The sequence below is a fragment of the Buteo buteo genome, chromosome 27 (genome assembly GCF_964188355.1).
Source record: "Buteo buteo chromosome 27, bButBut1.hap1.1, whole genome shotgun sequence".
Taxonomy (NCBI): Eukaryota; Metazoa; Chordata; class Aves; order Accipitriformes; family Accipitridae; genus Buteo; species Buteo buteo.
This window is the reverse complement of record NC_134197.1, coordinates 4932305-4953374: the sequence shown is the minus strand read 5'-3', so window position 1 is coordinate 4953374 and position 21070 is coordinate 4932305. Positions and strand designations below refer to the sequence as shown.

At 39.0% G+C, this 21070-nt stretch overlaps 1 protein-coding gene across 2 annotated transcripts in view; it reads left to right on the top strand.

Moving 5' to 3' along the window:
- Positions 1 to 21070, top strand: part of SDK1 (sidekick cell adhesion molecule 1) — a 417916-nt gene that overhangs the window by 267361 nt on the left and 129485 nt on the right. For both annotated transcript variants that reach the window (XM_075058380.1, XM_075058379.1), the window contains 6 exons: positions 2838 to 2921; positions 8904 to 9098; positions 10307 to 10423; positions 10684 to 10851; positions 12923 to 13025; positions 13778 to 13954. In XM_075058380.1, the coding sequence (XP_074914481.1) occupies positions 2838 to 2921; positions 8904 to 9098; positions 10307 to 10423; positions 10684 to 10851; positions 12923 to 13025; positions 13778 to 13954 (844 nt within the window). The remainder of the gene's footprint in view (positions 1 to 2837; positions 2922 to 8903; positions 9099 to 10306; positions 10424 to 10683; positions 10852 to 12922; positions 13026 to 13777; positions 13955 to 21070) is intronic.

The window sequence follows — 21070 nt, the reverse complement described above, 5'->3', positions numbered from 1 at the left end:
TTTGGCAGGGCTTCCAGCTGCTGCAGTGGCTGTGATGATGGAGTTCAGCAGGCATTAGTGTAAGGGAAAAGGTCAGTCTGGGCTTGATGAAGACTGGAAATCATGTCTGTTGGCACACCTGCACCCTGAAAGTCCTCTAGGAGTTGCCTGTGGCATTTAGATTGCATCTTTCTGCTGCTCCTGCTCTTTTTTCTGTCTTGTCTGCTTCAGCTTCTTCCTGCTTCTTTCAAAAAAAGCTGATGTGAATCTTCCGTTTATAACTTCACAGTCCAATTTGCTAAGTGACAGTTGTCACTGACTTCAAGTTCCTTGTCAGGTAATTCATTGCTTGATACCTGCTCACCTAAGCATCTCTTAATGTAATAAGTTTCTTCAAGGGTGGTGTAACAGCCTGTATGGGATTTAAAGGAAGGAGCACAGATTGCAGGGTAGGATTTGGGAGAGGCACTGGGAAGCAGACTGTATAAATATGCCAAGTATAACAGCAGAAACTGTATGTAATGGTAATACATAAGCAGTGGTCATGGAACCACTAGCATCTTTGAGGTCACATTAAGTGCTTTGCAGCTGGACTGCAGGCCCATGTTGAAGATAAATCTGCAAATTTATCACTGGTGTGTGAATATGCTGCTGATCTAGGAGAAAGTTTGAGAGCTGGCAGCTGAGGGTTGCCAAGTTTAGAAATTGGCCCATTAAGGTCAGAGTGCCTTATAAAAGGGAGGGTGGAAGATTAGGTCAGGAGTTCCTGAAAAGGAGGAAAATACACTTGAACCTTACTGACTGAAGAGATATCCATAAAAGCAGTCCAAAGTTAGAAGTGAGTATCTGAATGTGGGAGTACGTTTCTGGATACTGTTTTGCTCCTGCGCTGCTTTGGCCACCGTTCCGCTTTTCCTCCCCTCTCAATCAAATTAAATTGCAATAGAACAAAAGATTCGAATTTTATTTTGAGAGATGGACAGAAGGACACTTACCTGTGAGTCCACAGACAGATAGATAGGTAAGTAAGGACGTTATGCTAAAAGTTTGGAAATTAAAAAGATAAAATTCTGGAAAGTGGCATGCAAAGAAAACATCAGACAAGTCTTGGAGGACGGCATGAGAAGAAAGAGTGTGCTCAGAGTTAAAACATAGACTTAGATGAATTGCAGAGGACCTAGCAACTTAGTTGATCAAACATGTCAAACACAGTGTGCCATCAGTGAATTTCAATTAAATGTTCAGCTTTTCAATTTGTTGTTTAGATTAACTCATGAGATCATACGCAATAAATCACAACTTATGCATGTTTATTAATAGCTTTATATTTAGGCAGTGAGGATCAATAATGTTAACACATGTATATGATTAGAATATAATAAATCAGGTAGCTTGTTTTAATGGTTTTGCTGGGTAAATGAGTATTCTAGGCTATTTTGCAACCTCGCCTCCTCCTCTGCACAGGATTTTGAAGACTAATATTGATTGACTTTATTTGGAATGAATACAGAATTGTAATATCCATTGGTGCTCAAATGAGACCCCAGTTCTGTACACTCAAGCAAGTATTTTATTGTAGTTATCGGGAAGGAGTGCTGGGAAAGGGGGGTTTGTGCTCCGGTCGGGTGCTTCCTGATGTGTACCTGCTGGCATGGCACGGCATCCTTGTGAAATGATAGCAATACTTGCTATACCGCAGCTGGTAGCAGGAGAAATAAGATTTTGAAGGATGAAATTATGATTTTGTTAGTATTTATGAAAATACTAACGTCCTATCAACAATACAAACTACGTATCTGGTTTTCAGGCACAGTTGGTGAAGAGATTTGAGAGGAGGTCAGCTCAGATGATCTTGTTGTAGCTTACTGCATTTTTTCAAATGTACTTGATTTCCTTAAAATGAAATATAAGTAGCTTGTTCTCACAAGCTACTTATATTGTCTTTTCTGTATTTTCTAAAACTTTCCAGTGAGTTTGTCTATGCTACAACAGAACTCTAGTTGTAATCAAATAAAATACTTCTAAAACCAGTACTTAGATGATAATTGCATTGAACAGACTATGACAGTTTTTAGTTACCATGATAATTACTGCAACCTTAATGCCTGTAGGACTTTGACATGATGCTCTTCAATTTTATGCTGCATAGAAGAAAGAGTTACATGACAGCATACCCCACAATTTCTGGAATCTTGTCTTTGTTTAATTAAACGTCTAATATCTTTTCTTTAGTCCTAATGATAAAGTGTGGATTTTTATGATTATTACTATAACTTCAATTAAAGCATTAAATTTGTTTGTTTTCAGGAAATAAAACAGTTGAGAAGAATTTTTTTTTAATTATGCCGCACTTGTCCTCTGATGTTGACTCTCTGACATGCTATGGTGCTTTATTTGACATGCTTCATGCCTTCAAGAGGTGGAATTTAGTTTAGATACTGAAGCAAACTATCCTATAAAACGCTATGTTGTAAATATAAACCTTTATAAACCTCTCGGGAGGGACTCTCTGAACGAAGAATTAAAATGTTCTATGATTCAGACCTATAAAATGAAAAGTAGCCCCTGCTCTGAGTATTAATTTGCAGTGCAAACCCCTAAATCTTACCTTACATTGACTTGACTCTCTGGAATTCATACTCAGCATAGCAAAAATTGTTGGCTTTTTTTTATGATGCTTTTACTACCAAAAAAAGCACCTCCAAATAGACAAACTTAGACAAAGTAGTCTGTTTGCAACACACTATATTAAATACAATGCATGTGGAGAGGTTATATGATGAATATCTTTAAATCAACAGCTCTTTTTCATTTTGCTGTGGCTTTGTTTACTTTTGTTTGCTTTCCCTGTTCCAAAGAACCGCCATATTTTACGGCTGAACCCGAGAGCGTGATTTTGGCTGAAGTGGAGAAAGACGTGGACATCTTGTGCCAGGCAATGGGTGAGTGTGCAGACCTCTTCAAACTTGGATGAATGATATATGTATGTCCAGTACTGAAGAAAGCATCTTATATAATCTTTTAATGTTTTGAGGCCTCTGCTTTATTGCTAATTATCACAGATCCCAGGTACAAGGGAGAGGGATGGCCTTTGCCCTTGGAAAATTGGGCAGTCCTTGTAGTTTAGTTTAGACATGAGTAATGCCAGCACGTTCACGTGTGTCTGTTGGGCAGGGCAACTCCAGCTCCGTTCCCTCTGGTAGCTTGTCTTTGCTTTATAGTTGTCGCTATACAACAGACGTTAGTATCTTGAGCCAGAAAATTGGCTGAGGTGAAAATATGGTTATGGAACCCAACATTTGCAGTGCAAGCAATCAATAGTTTCAACAATTCAAATGTCCTTTTTTGTAAAAATTATGGAACTTTTATACTGAATAAACATGTCAGTAACTCTGACATTTAAGTGTAGTTCAGAATTCTGCAGGAGGACTATTACAAGCAGTTTTTAATTGGCAGATGTTTTAATAATATAAAAGGTTTCAAATGTCTAGAATTCTGGCTAAACCAAAATTATTTTTAAGATTTAGTTCCAGAAATCTAGAAGCACTGCCTATTGTAGCACTCTAGTAAGATAGGAGGCATTGTAGTCTTGTGCTCAGAGCAGGTTTGTTTATGTCACCGAATTGCTACATGACTTTGGCAAGCGACTGAACTTTTTGTTGTCTCACTTTCCCTGATGCTGAGTTTAACAAGCAAGGTACATAAAAATGTCATGAGATCCTTAGGTAAAAAGTACACAACCTTGATTAAAAAACTACCCAAACCTAACTAACAGCTGGTTTGGATGGGTTCTTTCTCCAGATCAGAGCCAATAAAGGTATTCTTTATTGTGTGATTATATTATTTCCACTATGATTTAAGCATTTTTTAATGCTTTATGTAGGAAAGAGTCAACACTGCTTTTCTAGAAGGAAGCTTTGCAAATAGCACGATAAGCAAGCGTGTGTGTAAGGGTGCTCTGATTGATTTGGAATTTCAGAAGCCTTTGGTGAGGTCTCTTACCAAAAGGCTCTTATAGAAATGAAGCTATCAGGTTATAAGAGACGAGGTCTTGTTAATTAATAGCTCTTTAAACAAAATACAGCAGAACCTGCTGTCAGTGGAGTTCCCCAGGAATCTCTGCTGGAACCTGTGCTGTTCAACATACTCATAAATGCCATGGAAAAGAGGGTGAATAGTACGATGGTAATATTTGCTGATTATATAAAATTATTCAAGATAGTCAACATTAAAACTGACCACAAAAGAGTTGCAGGAGGTTCTGATGATTTGAACTGACTGGACAATAAACTGGCAGATGAAATTATTGACAGAGATGAAATTTCTTATTACTATGCAGAAAAGTTATGTCTTCTGAAAACATCAGTTCAGTGCCAAGGCGTGATTCAAAATGTTAGGTACTGGGTAGAAGTGAATAGAGAAAAAAATAAGAGAATGCCATTGTATGAATCCATGGGGCACCCCCATCTCAAATACTTCACCCCATTCTAATCGCTCTATTGGAGAGAGGGATGTAGAAAAACTAAAAAAGATACACAAAAGTAAGAATGGTATAATCAGAGGTCTACCATGGGTTTTGAATAATGAAAAATCAAATTGACTGGACCACTTTCTGAAAGAGATGACTGAAGGGCGGGTGCCATGTGGTTAGGTGAGTAGGAGAAGATGATTCTGTATTGCTTAGTGCAAGAAGTAGTGGAGGCACCCCGCTAACTTTTCAGGTAGGAGATGTACGATAAAGGAAAGATAATACTTTTTCAAGAACATAACCTTGGGGAGGCGTTGGTCCAGGCAGTAGTTAAGATCAGAAATAAAAATTATTTAGAAAAACAAACAAAATTTATGGAAGAAAAATCCAGTAAGGACTATTAAACACAGCTGTGTGTATGCAACCTCTGGCTCAGGAAATAGCTAAAGCACAGATTACTGGAGCTGAGAAGGTGGAAATAGCATTCTGTCCTTGTGCTGCTCTTGCATTTTGTGCCTGAGCATCCAAGAAAAGACAATTTCAAAGGAAGGAAATGTGAATAGATAGACATTTATTCTGGTCATGTGCCACCAACTTTATATTTCAGCATGTGTTATGACAAACATATCGGCTTTTTTTTTTATGGGAGAAGATTTTTCAAGTAGCAGAATTAAAACTAAATGTTGTATCATTAGGGAAATTGAGTTAAAAAATTCTGAGATTTTTTTCAAAATTTTTTCAATACTACACAACTATTTGATGAACCTCTGGACTGTCTCACTGTCACTGAAAAAACCTATCTGCTGTCTCAAATGTTTTTCATGTATTACAAAAAAACCCCCGAAACCTGGAGGAATCAGGGAGAGAAGAGGTTGACTTCTAACTCTTCCTTCTACCCTAACTCTTCCTTTGAGCAGTGTAGCTCCCAAGGGGATTAATAGGGCACTCATAACTATTCTCAGTAGATGAGGTCTTACTGGAGATATGGGAGCCCTTACTAGACAAAATTATTTCTGCTGAACTCTTCTAGCGCACATCTGATTTGCTGATGAATGTGGTGCAGGAGCATGGAAACCTGTCTTCACGTGGATTATTTTGCTGAGTATCTGTAACACGGACTTATAAGGGGCGGGTACGAGTATTAAACATAGAGGAGTTTTGATCCATTATTACACAAATCTGGCATTTGCCAGCTTTTAAAAAGAGGGTAAATGAAGGTTGCTGTCTCCCTGCACTGAGCTAGGAGCTAGAATAAAGCACTAGGGGAACTGCAAAGCTGCCCTGTACCTTTGCTACAAATAAGAAGACAGATTGTATTTCCCCCAGCCCCATCAAGTTCTGTGCACAAAGCCCATTTGCCAAGTCTTGGTGCACTTTGAATTCATGAGAGACAGATTAATTTCACAGTATAAGCAGAGATTAACTGTAAATAAAATTGCAACTTGCACAGACTAGCTTTATACTTCCCTGTAATGGAGTTTCAGTGTATCAGCCTGCACAGTAACCATGCTCTGCTGTATATCTTTCAGCAGTTGCTGATGCTGCCTGCATTTTCAGTGGGTTTCCTTTAAATGCTTTTTCTTATTTGCTTATAGAAAGTTTAGAGTTGCAGGCAGCAGTGATGCTGTCTAGGGAGCGCGGTTAATTGGACTTTAGTTCTACCTGTTTAGACAAGTAGATGGAAAGATGCTTTTGGGATTCCCCAGTAGCCCACTGGGATCTAGAGGAGGCTATAAAAAATAAATAACAAAAATGACACAGTGAATATTTCAAGTCTTTTATCCAGGTTCTTAAGTAAGTTAAATGTGGCAAAGAGTCAAGCATCTGTTTCACAGATGGGGAAACTGAGCCTGCGATTGCATAAATTATTTGTCCAAGGTTACAGAGAAAGTGGCAAAGCCAGAACCAGAGTCTCGGTTTCCTGCCTTCCCTTCTCCATAACACTAGATTAATTTGTCTGTAAAAAATGAGTAGTGCTGCATACATACTGAGAAATAAGCTTGTTTTATTTATTATTACTAGTCTTTTAGGCCACTCGGTAATCTCTCAAACTGTAAGGTAGGACTGATACTGCTTGGAAAGGTATAGTCTAAAAGGTCTTTAAAGTGTTTTCTTCTGTTCATAGTTTTTTCACCAGAAGTGTTTAGAGAGGAAAAGAAGCAAAATTCCTTTGGGGGTGTGGGGAGAGGAAAGGCTGTGGGGTAGGAGAGGGGGAGAAGAAAGGAAGCTGGTTTTAACTATTTTTATAGCCAAAAAGGTAGCAAAATGATAAGAGAAAATGTGTACAACTTGGAAGACAAATCTCTCTGGGAAGATCACTAAAGCCCAAATGAATGCTGCTGACAGGCATCAGAGTGCTTAGATAAGATCCTATTATTCAGACTCATAACTTTGAGTAGAGGAAGATATCCGTAACCAAAATGTAGAAAAATAGAGATGGTAATATTCAGTTTGTCAGCTGAGTTGGTGATAGGAAGGTGTATCTCACAGTGATTATAGGATTAGGAGGTTTGCTAATACTGTTAGTAGAATGGGATTTATGGAATGACACCAATGTTGAAGGTTTGAGTGTACTGAATGCAGGATTTCATTATTTCCTGGGTGCCTATCAAGTCTAATGTGTGGGAAAATGGAGTTGCTATTATTTAAACTTGAAATCATTTCCAGGCTTCTCGGCATCAGGAGAACTATTCCATTTTGCATCATCTGTTTCTTCATTACTCAGTGATAATTTGTATTTGCCCAGGAGGATTTTCAAGAGATGAATAACACTCTCACCGAGAATTTTGAACATTGAAATTTACGCTCATTCTGTATATGGGCTGTTGTATGAAATTTAAATTATGCCTATTGCAAGATACCACGCTACGTCTATTCTCTATCAGACGTAGTGGATTTCTTCCTGAGATGATTACCTTCTAGATTATGAGTACATTTTATTTTAGCAGCAGAACAAAAGCATCAGAGGTGATTGTAGTAAATGATACATGTTTATAAAAGTAACAGCAGCAATTGAATGTTGTTTTCAATCGTTCCATACATTGTTTGTACATTCTTTCCCAGAGTTAATACAGCTTTTGTCTGTATAAAGAGAGTAAGTATGTTGAGAGAAGATGTGAATGGAAGTATAATACAACAGTATTTAACTTGGAGATTTTTAAAATGATAATGATGATAATATGGATCTTCTCGTAGCGCTTTCGCTCTGAGAACCTTAAATCATTGCCAGCATTGCAGTGAAATTCATTGTCTGCAGATGCTCAATTCATCAGTGACATCCCATCCTTAATGTGATACCCTGCTTTTTTCTATTTGGGCAAATCTCACTCACCCGTGAATTTAAGTCCATAGTTCCTTACCTTATTACAAGGGAATGTGAAGCTCTGATGTTTTAAGTGATAAGTGTTTAAAAATAGCTACCGATTATGAAAATGCCATGTTTGGGGCTGAGATAACTTAAATAAGCTTTGATACCCTTGTGATCCTGTGATTATCCAGTCACAGAATAAAATGCCTGCTTCACTTCAGTCCCTGCATAGCGTCCTCAGCATTTGATCAGTTAGGGATGTAAAGATAAAACATTGTTTTATATGAGGAGTGGGATGGGAACATCTGTGTGTGACTGTTCTAGGCCCCTGACATCTCTCAAAGAAAAGAGAATCCTATGCTATTTGTATATACTAAATTTACAGCCACTTCATCCCAGCTGACTGGGATATGACTGCAGCAAAAATATGTGTGAAATAACTGTGTCAGTGTTTGTAGAACATGCACATGAAAGAAAACAGGAATAAATGGGACTGTAAGTTATATCTAGGGTAAGATTTTTGTTTCTCCTAAGGTCTGCGTTTTTCAAATAACAGGTGAAGCTTGAGAATGAATAAAAATAATAATAATTTAAAGCTATCCCATTGTTGGCAACATGTTGTTTGTACATCAGCTCAAACTAAGCTGCCAAATTAGGACTCAAATACAGCCATGTGAGCACTTAATTTTTTATGTGTAATTTGCCATTTCCTTTTTATTTTGACATCTTAGCTACAGTAGCACAGAAGATTCTTATTTGGGATGAGCAATCTTATAGACTTGCTGCATTGCCACACTGCTGCTGTTTAAGTAGCGTGATTCTGGCTTTCAACAAGAAATTGCTGTAAATCTTATTTTGTAGTAGCATGAAATATGATTGGGTGAAGAAAGTAATTTGATAACATGTTTTCTCAACATTCCCCCTTTCACTTTTTGCTGGTTTTATTCCCACATGTTCTGTAGTGTATTATCGCCATTGATAATATAAGATGCAGCCTCCATTCATCAAAAGCAGCTTGTAAAAAATATAAATAATTGATGTAGAAACCAAGGATATGACCATAACAGTACTGGGTATTTTGACTCCCTAAAACATGTTTTGCAAAGACTAATAGTGAAATTATTTATTTATTTATTTATTTATTAATAGGTGTTCCCATTCCCACCCTGGTCTGGTATAAAGACTCTGTTCCCCTCAGCAAGCTGGAAAACCCCCGCTACAAAGTACTGCTGAGTGGTGGGCTGCGGATCCACGCGCTGCGTCCTCAGGATGCTGGAATCTTCCAGTGTTTTGCTAGTAATAAAGCCGGGGAGATACAGACGTACACCTACCTGGATGTGACTAGTGAGTAAGGAGTTGTGATAGGAGATCGATGACTTGTCCTGTCATTTCTCTAGGTGACCCTAAATCCATCAGATTTCTCCACCACTCTGTCCTTGTTTAATTTGACTCAGAGAACCTTGATTTTCGTTGTGTAGCTGCCCTAGCTGTAAGGTACCCCAAAATGCCCTCTGTGGCCTGAACGCAATCTGCTGAAGCCTGTAGAAAAACTTTCCGTGACATTAGGGGCTTGAGGTGAATTCTCCTATTTCATGCAAAAAAGGACACCTTAGTGAAAAGAAAAAGAAGAAAGGTTAATTGTGAAATACTTTCATCTTTCCTTTATACTTAATAATTTAGTTCTACTCTAATGTAATTCTGTTCTGAATTTGAGCTATTGCTTCATGATTGTGCATGGTATCATTTTATCTGCCTTCTGTCTACAACTACATTTAGTAGGGGAAAGGAAGAAAGTTCAAGTTAAATGTCTTTTTTTGGGCCAAAAAAACTGATTAAATGTTTTTGTTAATGAAGTACACTCTTCTCTATGGAAGAATTACAAATCCTATTAGTCACTTTTCAAAGCAATTATTAACAGGCATTTCTGTAACACTAACTCCTCTTCAGGAAGCTGATCTTTAGCCCAAGAGCAGTTTACACATACTGACCAGAATTCCTACTGGCCTCAGAAAATAGAGCAGCCCCAGTTCCATATATATCTAGGAAACTGCAGGAAAAAAAATGTAATAAAATGCAGCTGGGGGAAAATAAGAGAGAAAGAAACTTGGAAAATGTCTTGGATAAGACTCAGGTTCTAAATTCTTTTGGCTGACATTTAAGTTTCAAAGTTAATGCCTTTCTCAAGTTGCTTTTCATCTTAAAGAACTCTGTTATGAAGATGAAAGAAAATAGTTTTGTTTATCTAGATTTCTCAACTTCCCCCTGAACACTCATTTTGAGCTTTATCTTTCTTTTTCTGTAAGCCATCTTACTTGTACATGTACAAGCACTGATAGATTTTTATTTTCCATGTAGGTAATAAACTGAATTAGACAATTCCTAGGAGATGAATAATGAAAGGTTACAGTCACTGCTGAAAGGTTTTCATGTATTATTGTCGTGTCCTTCTCCATGATCAGCTCTATAAAAGTGGATGTAAAGTAGTCCATGATAATAGGTGAAGGATCTTTCTGATAGCTGATGCACTGAGTTTTTCAAATTTTTGATTCTAGATATTAAACCAGCATTTATACAGCCTCCAGAGGATACCACTGTTACAGAGGGGATGACTGCAGTGCTAACCTGTGAAGTTTCAGGGGCTCCAAAACCTGCCATCTCATGGAAGAAAGGTAGCCAGTTGTTAGAGTTGTTGTGGAAAAGCGGGAATCCACATTTTCTTGTCCATCCCTATTACTGAGATTCTGTAGATCCATTTAGTGCATATTTCTTCATTTCTCTGGTTCTGCGAGCAGTGGGTTTGTTGTGGGGCTGTTGTGAGCCAGTGGCCTGGATAGGCTGTAATAGTCTTTTGGAAGAACTAGAATTGCAGCGCTTAATCCGTGCAGTCTACATGACTCTAATCATGCTGTTTTTCCCTTCTGTGTTTCAGGAAAACAGATCTTAGCCAGTGGCTCAGTTCAGATTCCTCGGTTCATTCTTCTTGAATCTGGAGGGCTCCAGATAACACCCGTTTTCCTTCAGGATGCCGGCAATTATACTTGCTGTGCAGTCAACTCTGAAGGAGCTCTGAATGCTTTTGTGATGCTGACAGTGTGGAGTAAGGATAATGCTTTGTTTAAAGTCTAACTTTAATCAAGTATTAATCAGTTTTTGTTGTGTGCTCAGGAAATTTTCAGAAGTAATTATGCTTTTCTAGTTAATAGAGATACTTGTATGATTTAATAGGAATAATGTATCTATTTTAGGAAACCTATCACAAATACCCTTTTTATTTGTAAAATTATGCATATAAACTTCTATATTTTGTGAAAGGAAGTGTATTTAAATAGACCTTCAATCACAATTACAATTTTACTCAGGTTTTGCCTTGCCGAATCTTGCATTGCAAATCAGACCTTTTAACTTGTAGATTTGGCTATTTGCAGTTGGTTTCTGCCTCCAGGAGTGTGCAGGCAGTATAGACCAGCCCATGCTGTTACTAAGGCTGTAGCCACAGTTACAATGGATACGATTTTCCTTATACCTTTGTATTTCTTTGTGGCCCTGGGCACTGTTGGAAGCCAAACCAAAGTGCAGCAGACTTCAGCTAGTCTCATGCTACAGATTGGCACGGCACAGAGCAACCCATGAGACGATTTTGTCCTTCACCATTTGCCCTTGATCTCTATTTTTTTATTTCTTCTGTTGTGGAAGAGAGTCTGATCCAATGGGTTCACCTGTGTTACTCCTAAGTGAGTTAAATTGAAGTGTATCGTGGTTTTTGCTACTAAAGGTACGAAATAATGATCCCTGAGCTGGGACTAAAAATAATTAAAAACCAATGAAGATGATGGTGATAAATACAGAAGTGTTGTGGCCCTCTCTCCTCTCCTGTACTTGAAGTACTGATTATGCTGCTGATGTGTGGTACGTATTTGGCATTTGTTAATCCCAAAACTGCGCAAGTTAAATCAGCAACGTTTTTCCTTTTGAATTTGGGAATACCTGAAAACAATACTGGCAGTAAATGTAATGTACTTGCGTCATATGGCCGTCATATTTATATCTTCTTGACAATATAAAGTTGGTATACATATCAGGATGTTGTAAACTGAATGATAGCCAAGTGTATGGATCAAGTAAAGGAGATCCTATTAATTCTCAAAGGCACAGTTCTTATATGTATTAAAGATAGTTCCTGTTCATCGTACTGCATTGGAGAGGGAAAAGAAAAGTGAATGTAACCTAATATTTGTGTAGCAACAGCACCATTATAAAGCTAGAAGGCATACATAAGTACATCAGTAATAATGCTAAAAATTCCACGCTATTAGAGTTAGCTTTTGATTTTGCTGATGATTCCTTCTTGTGCATGTATGAGATATCTCAGTAGACGCTGATTATCTCTGTAGGGATTTGGGACTGATTAACATTATCCACATATCTTCTATACTCATCCTAGTTGTCTACCTGCTTCAGCTGATGCTATCTGCTGCTGCTACTCTGTGTTAAGCATAATAGAGATCTTTCACACCAGATCTGGTTGCTGTAGTTACAGCAATTATTGTGTTCTGGGTCTCCAGGAGGTGCTTGAATAAAGATGTTCTGAAACATTTGAGTAAACAGCATATCTTTCTTCTATGGAAAATTCAGACTACCCGAAGCTCCTCCTCCTTTAACCTCTTTCCTGGATTTGACTTGTAGATTGTAGGGTGCCATTTAAGTTTTCCTCTCTCTGGATATTTTTCTAGCGTATTCTTCTTTGCACAGATTTTCTTTGTTTTTGTTTTCCCTGCTCTAAACAGTGTCACTTGTTTCCTGACTCAGTGTATGTTTGTATTCATTCATAACGCATTACAAACATACTTGCTGCCTTATGACTTTCAGGAGTTGCCATAGATGATTACCCCAAGACAAGCGAGAGTTAGTACGGCTTTAGCACTCTTCCCACTCAGATCACCGCTGACTCGGACTCATGCCCTCTGCTGCTTTTGCTTCTCTGTACCCCCCAGTGTACCACCTCTTCTTGACGCAATGCCATTAGAGAGGGGGGAGCCTTCACAGCAAAGACTTGAAGAGGAATGGCCTGCTTGCTTTGAATGACAAATGTTCAGTTGCCTGCTCTGTGAGTGAATACCCAAGTCAAAATGCTGTAATTTCACCTGAACTATGGCTCGTGTTCCTTTCAGATCGCACTTTCATTGTTCGCCCTCCTGAGGATAGCACTGTGATCAAAGGAACCACAGCCGCTCTGCGATGTGAAGCAACTCATGATCCTAGAATTTCAATCAGGTTGGTGGTGTCAGTTCTTGTTTGTGTGGTTTATCAGAGCTTAATTTTATAAGCTTATGTGAACAGCATTAGGTGAAAAGTTTCAGGACCCCAGATTTTAACACCAGACCCCTGATTACTGCATTATAAGGTTGTACACTGTATCATTAATCATATAAATCCCATCTTCCATTTCAGCCTTATGTATTATTTACAATGAGCTATGTTCCACTTCATGACTTCAATATAGCCTTCCATGATTTTACTGTCAAGGTTAATACACTATCAATAAAACCAACTTGTCAGAAGCTGATACTTAATGAGAGTAAAAGCCAAAGAGAAGGAATAGGATTTCAGAAGTGTTTACATTGGGGTGCATGAAAGCCCACAAGATGCCCATGATCTTGGAAACAACTTAATAACTAGGGTCTATATTCTGCTTTAATGGTGTAAAGGAAAACAGAATTTGTCTGAACTATTAAAATTTGCACTAGAGCAGTTAGAGGAAGATAATAATTTTGAAATACATTTGCCACAAAAATTCATGTAGTCTGAAAGCAACACAAACAAAAGAAAATGTTAGGAACAGCTTGGAGGGTGCTGGAAGGGTGAACTGCAGCAAGAACTTTGGAAAGAGAAATACAGGTGTAAAAAGTTCATGTAGAGATACTTAATTGTAGGACCATGGGCTACACACATCTCTGTGACGTGTGGGTATATGTGTGTTTGACGTTCTTATGAGTAATTAATAACCGAAACATTGTAATACTTAGGTATCTTTGGAAGAAGGACAGTGTTGTAATAAATCCATCCAGCAGTTCTAGGATCACAGTAGAGAAAGATGGAACCCTCCTCATCAGTCAGACATGGTCGGGTGACATTGGAGACTATACCTGTGAGGTTATTTCTTTTGGAGGAAACGACTCCAGAATGGCTCGACTAGAAGTGATGTGAGTATTCCGTCTTAAATATACACTATGCTTAGTTTCAGATACCCTTGGGCATTTTTCTAGCATTTCATTCTAGGTGATCTGGGGAGTCCGTAAGTTTGATTCTTCGTGTGGGCTTTTTTAGGGGAAATTAAGCCTGGTTCATTTCTAATTAAAGTGCCTTGAAATGTCTTCCCTTTTGCATGCTGCCATGCTGCTTGGGCTTCCAAGTAACTGGAGCCTTGGAAGTTACTTCCAAGTAACTGCATGTTACTGAATCACCGTGTGTACATATCCATCTGGTTGGGTGATTGAGCTCAAGGGATGACAATGAAGAGGTGGTGGTCCGCTTGAAACCAGTAACCAGTGGACTACCACAGGGGATGCTCTGTTCAGCGTCTTTATCAGTGATCTGGAGGAGGTGGTGGAGTGCGTGCTCATCAAGTCTGTAGGTGGCACAAAATGGATGGGGGACAGTTGATACACTCGAGGGCAGAGCCACCATTCAGAGGGACTTAAATAGGCTGAGAAATGGGCCAACAGGAACATTATGAAATTCAACATGGACAAATGCAACGTCTGCATCTGGGGAGGAATAACCTTTTGCAGTAATACGGTCTGGGCACTGACTGGCTGGCAGCAGTTCTGCTGGAAGGAACCTGGGGATCTTGGTAGACAGCGAACGTGAGCCAGCTGTGTACCCTGGCAACAAAAAAGGCTGACAGCGTCCTGGGCTGTGTTAACACGAGCAGAGTAGATTGATGGACATGATTACCCCCTTTTATTTGACACTTATTAGTCTACATCTGGAACACTGTCTCCTGTTTTCAAGACCAGACTTGAATAAACTGGTCTGCTCTTACGGCTGACCCTGCTTTGAGCAGGAGGTTGGACCAGAGACCTCCTGAGGTCCCTTCCAACCTGAATCCTTCTGTCATCCCATGCTGAAGGGCTTTCCCATAAAGCCCAGGTGCTGTGCTGTGATGCCAAGGTGATAAGAAAATGTTTTTCTCCTTTTAGTGTTTTTGCTCTGTTAAACATATATCAGAATAGCTGGTCCCTGTACAGGCATTGCTTACTCTTGCATTCTCTTTATACATAGTTTTTCCCAAGAAAAATATTTTTATGTATGCCTTTCTTTATTCCTAAGGATCTTTAAAAATAAAAACAAGAAAATGTTTAAAGTGCAGTTCAATTCTGAAAAAGGATTATGAAAATGTCATTATGGGATTCCATATTTTCTGTTTCTGTCATTCCGCTGGGGTGAAGAGCACTTCCGTTTTATTTTTATCACTAAAAGCAACAACTGTGGTTTTGGTACATGTGTGGAGCAGATCAGATGAATAAGAAGGTAATGTTTTATGCAGTCTTTTTATTTTATTTATTTGAGTAGTACCGCATGCTTTAATTTAACTACAATTGCATCTGTTTCTGCTGGTCATGCCTGATCTCTCTGAGAAGATGGCAACTTCTGCTGTTGGCAGTGTAACGAGTTCACCTCCGAGATTTGCTATGCGGAGGGCTGTTTGATACAGCATTATTCTGACAGTGCCAAGGCTAGATCAGATGCCCATTTTCAGAGAGCAGTCATATATTCTTTCTCTAATTAAGCACTCCTCAGCTCTCCTCCCGGAGTGCATTTTACTGCTGGTTTGAATCCAAGAGCAGAAGACAATTCAAAATATATTGCTACTATATAACCCATACTTGCTTTTCTCTGAGGCAGTTTTTGAATGGAGGGCAGAAATTATGGAGTAAAGACTGAAAAGAATGTTAAAACCTGGACTTCAAAGCAAAGCTATAAACATGTGCTAAACACTTCAGCAGTCTGACCATTTCTTAATCCTAAATAGCAAAAGATGCCCTGTGCAACCCAGTACAGCACAGCAGATGTATTTACTTGCAGTTCCACATTGACCAGTGAGGAACGGTTTTATGCCCCCTAAAATTTGGGCTAGAAGTTAGCTGGGAGAGGCACATCTTGTGTACATTGCTGAGGCTGCCTTTCCTGCACCCCAGTGTGTTCCAGTTGTGTTGGCTGGCTCCCCATGCCCTGAGACTGGCTCTTAATCCTGTATCTCGCCTTCCTCCGATGTTCTGTTGCTGATTGCCTATCACCTGTTTTTCCTGGAGGAATTAAAGAAATACATCAGACCCACTCTTTAAGAGGACTTCAGTAACTGATAAGTCACTCAATCATACCTTGAATTGTGACATTTTATTTCAAAGTAGTGCTGCAGGTAGTGCAATAATGCCAAAAACCGTTGCATTCCTTTGCAGCTTTCATCATTATCGTTTGGCTCAGCAGCACAAATCTGTGAGAAATAGAGATACATGATGCAACAGAAGTGAAATGAAGAAGAAAATATGTGGAAAGGAAATGTCTGAAGTAAAGCTTAAATTAAATTCTAGCTCATATACGAATGACAGATCTATAACATTCCCTATTCTCCCGGATAATTCTCTTGTGCAGAACATTAACAAACAGGGCATGTACATTCCCATCGATGAGCACTTACACTTCAGTGCCTTGAGTAGCACTAATGTCAGACAAATGTTCAAAGGAGGCCCCTCAACCAATTACAGACTGGAGCAGTCTACCAACGGATAATATTGTAGCCTACCTAGCTTTATCTAGCAGCCCCAGTTGTCTCACCACCTTTTTGCCCCCAGGAACCAGCATGTCCCTCCTCTACTTCTAGGCACGTCAAAAGAAATTTCCAAAGGCACAAATAAGTTTGTTACTGATTTCTATTCAAACTGATTCAATTCAAAACCATTGACCTTCAGGGTGACCTTCAGTTATTTAATCTCTGAGTGGTCTGGTTTTCTAATCTGTGAAAAGAAGGGAAGAAAACTTTTTCTTCCTTTGTCTTCCCTTGTTGGAAGCCAGGCTTGAGGAAAAAGGTACTATTTCTTGCTAGAAGAACATACGCTGATAGCACAGCATGGTATACATTGGTGGTGCAAGCAGGATGGATCATTTTTCTCAGCGTGTCTATGAAGAAATAAAATATTTGAAAAGGAAAGCCAGAAAACTAATGAAGAACTTGCTAAAGTGCAGCCAAAGGTTACCTTGCTCATCAATTTTGTACTGATGGTACTTGGGCACAGAAACTAATTGCTAGTCAAGATACTCTATTCCTTCATTTGTCTTCCCTCTAAATGTGTTTATTCTTCATGTACATCACTTGATTTGATTTGCACGAGGTAAAACATTTGCGAGTGATGTTTCTCTTCTGCAAGAGATAGATTTTAATTTTTTACTTGGTTTTTTTCTTTCTCCAAGCAGAGCTTCTTGACTGCAAATACAGAAATATTTGCAGGTCTTTTGATGATGAGCTTGTGCCTCTCGTGCATTCCTCCAAGTCATAGGATTTGATCCTGGAAATAATTGTATGTTATGAAACTTCCTAGCTTCATTTAGCGTACTTCTATAGTCCTGTAAATATCATACTGAAATTCCTGTAAATATCATACTGAAATTCATAGAGAGGAAAAGAGGCTTGTTCCTAAAGCTGTGTAAGCTGAGTTGTCACAACGTATCACTCACCTGACAGGGAACTGTGCTGATTCCAGCTCAAAGTACCCTGAGGGTTCTCAGTATATATAAAATATGCAGAATTACCACTATCTATGCCTGATGATACCTGCTGCTCAATATCAGCCAGTCTGCAGTCCATACTACGGAATCTCTTTGTTGTATGAATGTGACTGAAAAGTATGGTAATGCTTCATTGTTGGAAAATCAAAGCCCTGTACAAGTCTCTGTTATGTCACAACATATAGTAAAATCTTTTAGGCTCTTTCTCTATGCAAAAATATGGGAAGGACAATGTAATACAAAAATAGACAATTTATTCCTGGCAGCAAGTTTGTCTTCTTACGGTTCTCTTTCACCAGAGAAAGAACTATTATTGTTCCGTCTTCTTCAAAAGCAGGATAGGGGACCTAACCACTTATAATAAAACCCAGTGGGTTGCCAAGAATGCACAGTATTGCCTTTGTCAATCATTTAGACATGAATTTTGATACCCTTTTTACTAGAGTATTTGTAATTGCTGCTACTTCCCATTTCTTCCCAATATATCCCATAAAAAATAGCTTGATTACTGAAAATAAAATCAGTAAGACCAATGCAGACTAACAAATCAAAATGATGTCTCATTACCGACTTATCTTCATATGGATCCCATATCCCTTGGCTCCAACAGTCAATCTCTTTTCCTTTCTGCAGGGAGTTGAAAACAGGAAGGATGTCAAACTTGAAAATACATTATTCCTTCCTCACTAGAAAGAAAGCTTCTATTTATTTTTCCAAGCTCTCTATTGAGATGTCATCCAAGAAATAAGGTTCACTGCTGAGTCTAAATGTGCTTGATACTCAAAAGAGAAATACCACCCGGAAATACACTCGGAAATACAATTGTGTCTGTTCACCATTGAAGGTATATCAGAAAAGTAGGGTTTTTTAGCAAAAAGAAAGCATAAAATTCAAAAGCCTTTCCCAAGTCATCTGTAGAGTTGAGCTTGTGGTGACCACCAAAATGAAATGGGAAACAAATCTGCACGCTCTGGGACTTGGCAAGCCTTTAATTTCAAAAATCCGCCTCGTTACAGGCTTACGAGAGACAAAAAGCCTCAAAACTCATGGATACCTTCAAGAATCCTTCCTGTGTTTAGAAATTGGAAAGGATTCTTTTGCAAGAGAAAGCGGAAAGTCCTGAGCAACAGATGACACGTTTCTTAATTTAAAACATTATAAACTTTTATGAGCGAAGCCATCAGGGTTGAGTGCTTTGTTAGGCTTCCTGCCTCAACTTCTTACCATGTTATCGGGCCTAGCAGATGAACCACCTGCTCCCGAGTAAAACTTGTATGGTGGACCTGATTTAGGAAATCATTTATGAAATAGGAGCAGGGCTTTTTATAAACTGACAAGAAAACTTGTTTAATCTCCCTTGCGTTTTTAGTAATCCCCTCTTCAGTCACAGTCTCTCTAATTACCTGCTGTTGGACAATTTTTCTCAGAAATCTCTCCAAACCATGTCTGGTTTATTTCCCTCAGCAAATAGTCTGCTTTTAGCTAATTTTATAAAACACTCTGTGTGTTTGCTGAGTGAATTTTTCAGCTGCCCTCTGGCAGTGATGAGCTGACTCAAAACATTAGGGTTTCTGTTTTGAATGTGTATCATCTGCAACTAGCTAATATTTCTCTCCTAGATTGTCACAATGACTTCATGTTCTTTTCTTGCAAATCCGCTATTTTAATTGCTTTGTCAGAGTCCCCTCAGGTCACCTTGGTGGCTATGCCATTAACCCTGGGCTTATCTATCAATTACAGATTTAAAAGCATCCATATACGTATTTTGCTATCATACAAAGTAAGTTATGGAAAACTTGCCTCCATGCAACTCTTCAGCATTAGAGGAGTGAGTCTTAAGATATCCTATATTGAAAAATCTTCATATGTTTCTTGTTTAGGGCTTCAGTGAACAAAAGAAAGATAATGATGCTGCAATTAAACTTCCAGCGTCCGATCAAGGGCGCATATGTGCTCTGTGTGTTATTGTCTGAACCTCATCCGCTTTCTTAGTGTGTCAGGAGTTGAGCAGTTCTAGTCGGAGGTCCTTCTCATCCTGAAGAAGGGTTGAAATTACCATTCCCTGCAATGATTTCTTGGATGTTAGCAGCAAGGAAAAGTAATTTTCTTAAAGGGGAAAAAAAAGAAGCAATGATCTCTTTTGAGAGCGTGAATATTCATGATGGTGGTACAGGTCTAATTTATCATCCCTTCCACACAGTATGTGGTAGAAAATGAGAGGGAGACAAAGTGTAAGTGCTTGCTAAAGTAAGAATTACTATTTATTAATCCTCTGCTTTTGTACACTACGAAGAAGGAAGTACACTTCTGTGCTGAAGTATCTTTGTAGTTTTAAATATTTATTTCTGTCCAGGTGTGTTTCTTAGGCACTTGTTATGTCTGCCTTGAGGGATTTAAATCTGTAAGCACCATCTGTTGCTGTTCGGTGTGGACACATATGGCTAAAGAATATGATATTAGTAGAGATAGGTGTACTGTATAGCTGCTGCAACTCATGCTACTCAATATTTTTCTGAACAGAAAGTGCCTGTTTCCTTCATGCTGCTGTTTACCATTTTGTGTCAGTCTATGAGAGTAATCAACTAAACCGAAATCCTAAGCAAAAAACTCCCATGTTTAAACTTAGTTTGTGCTTTAAGAAACATGAAAGGGGGAAAGTCCTCTCTCCAAAAGTCTTCTGAGACTTGCATGCTAAGAAAAAGAGACTGAGCTGTAAAGTCGTTCTTAGTCACGTAGCCTCTGTCCTCAAACGAGCTGTTAATTCAGCCCTTCTAAATATATGGGGAAACAAGATTAGTAAATGTGCACCCTGAAAATATCCTTAATATATGCCAGGAGTGTTTGTTTAGTTCCCAGAACAGGAGTTACGTGGGGCTGTTTGCTGGGAGCTCCCCCTCAGCCCTACATTGCTCCCGGTGGGACCGTTGTCTTCTGGAAGAAGCTGAAGCCACATCCCATCTCTGAGCTCTTCCCCACAGCGCCTGGTGACAAATGAAGTCAGGACTGGGACTTCTGCGAGCCATGTTACAACAAGACGTTTCACTCCCTTCCCTTCAGTAATTTCCTTTGCCAGCTTAATCACAAAAACACTTTCCCAACCAGCTTGCTTAGGACATAATGATAAATTGTAGTGGAGGTTTAATGTTTATTATAATTTAATGTTTCATTCAAAATTAAGTAGTGCGCTCCTGTAGTCCCTGGGTAAATGGTCATATCTTAAACCCCCAATCCACACTTTTCAAATGACAGGTTTATTCTGCCATCTTGTCTTGCAGGCCAGCTGCCCTCCTACTTTGTTTCCAGGTTCCCCTCTTCCCTAAACTTATTTATGCAAAATTTTGCGGTGCTGTGTTCAAAATCTGCTTCCACTGGGCCCGTACATACTCTTCCCTGTCCCTGACGTTTCTTCTAGCCCCAGAGCAACCCTGTCTTATCTGTCTGTGCATCAGACGTCGGGAGCCTGGTTGGTGCATGCCCAGATCTAAGTGCAAACCTAGTCAGCCTAAACTTCTCGTAGTCAAGGCATCTTAAGC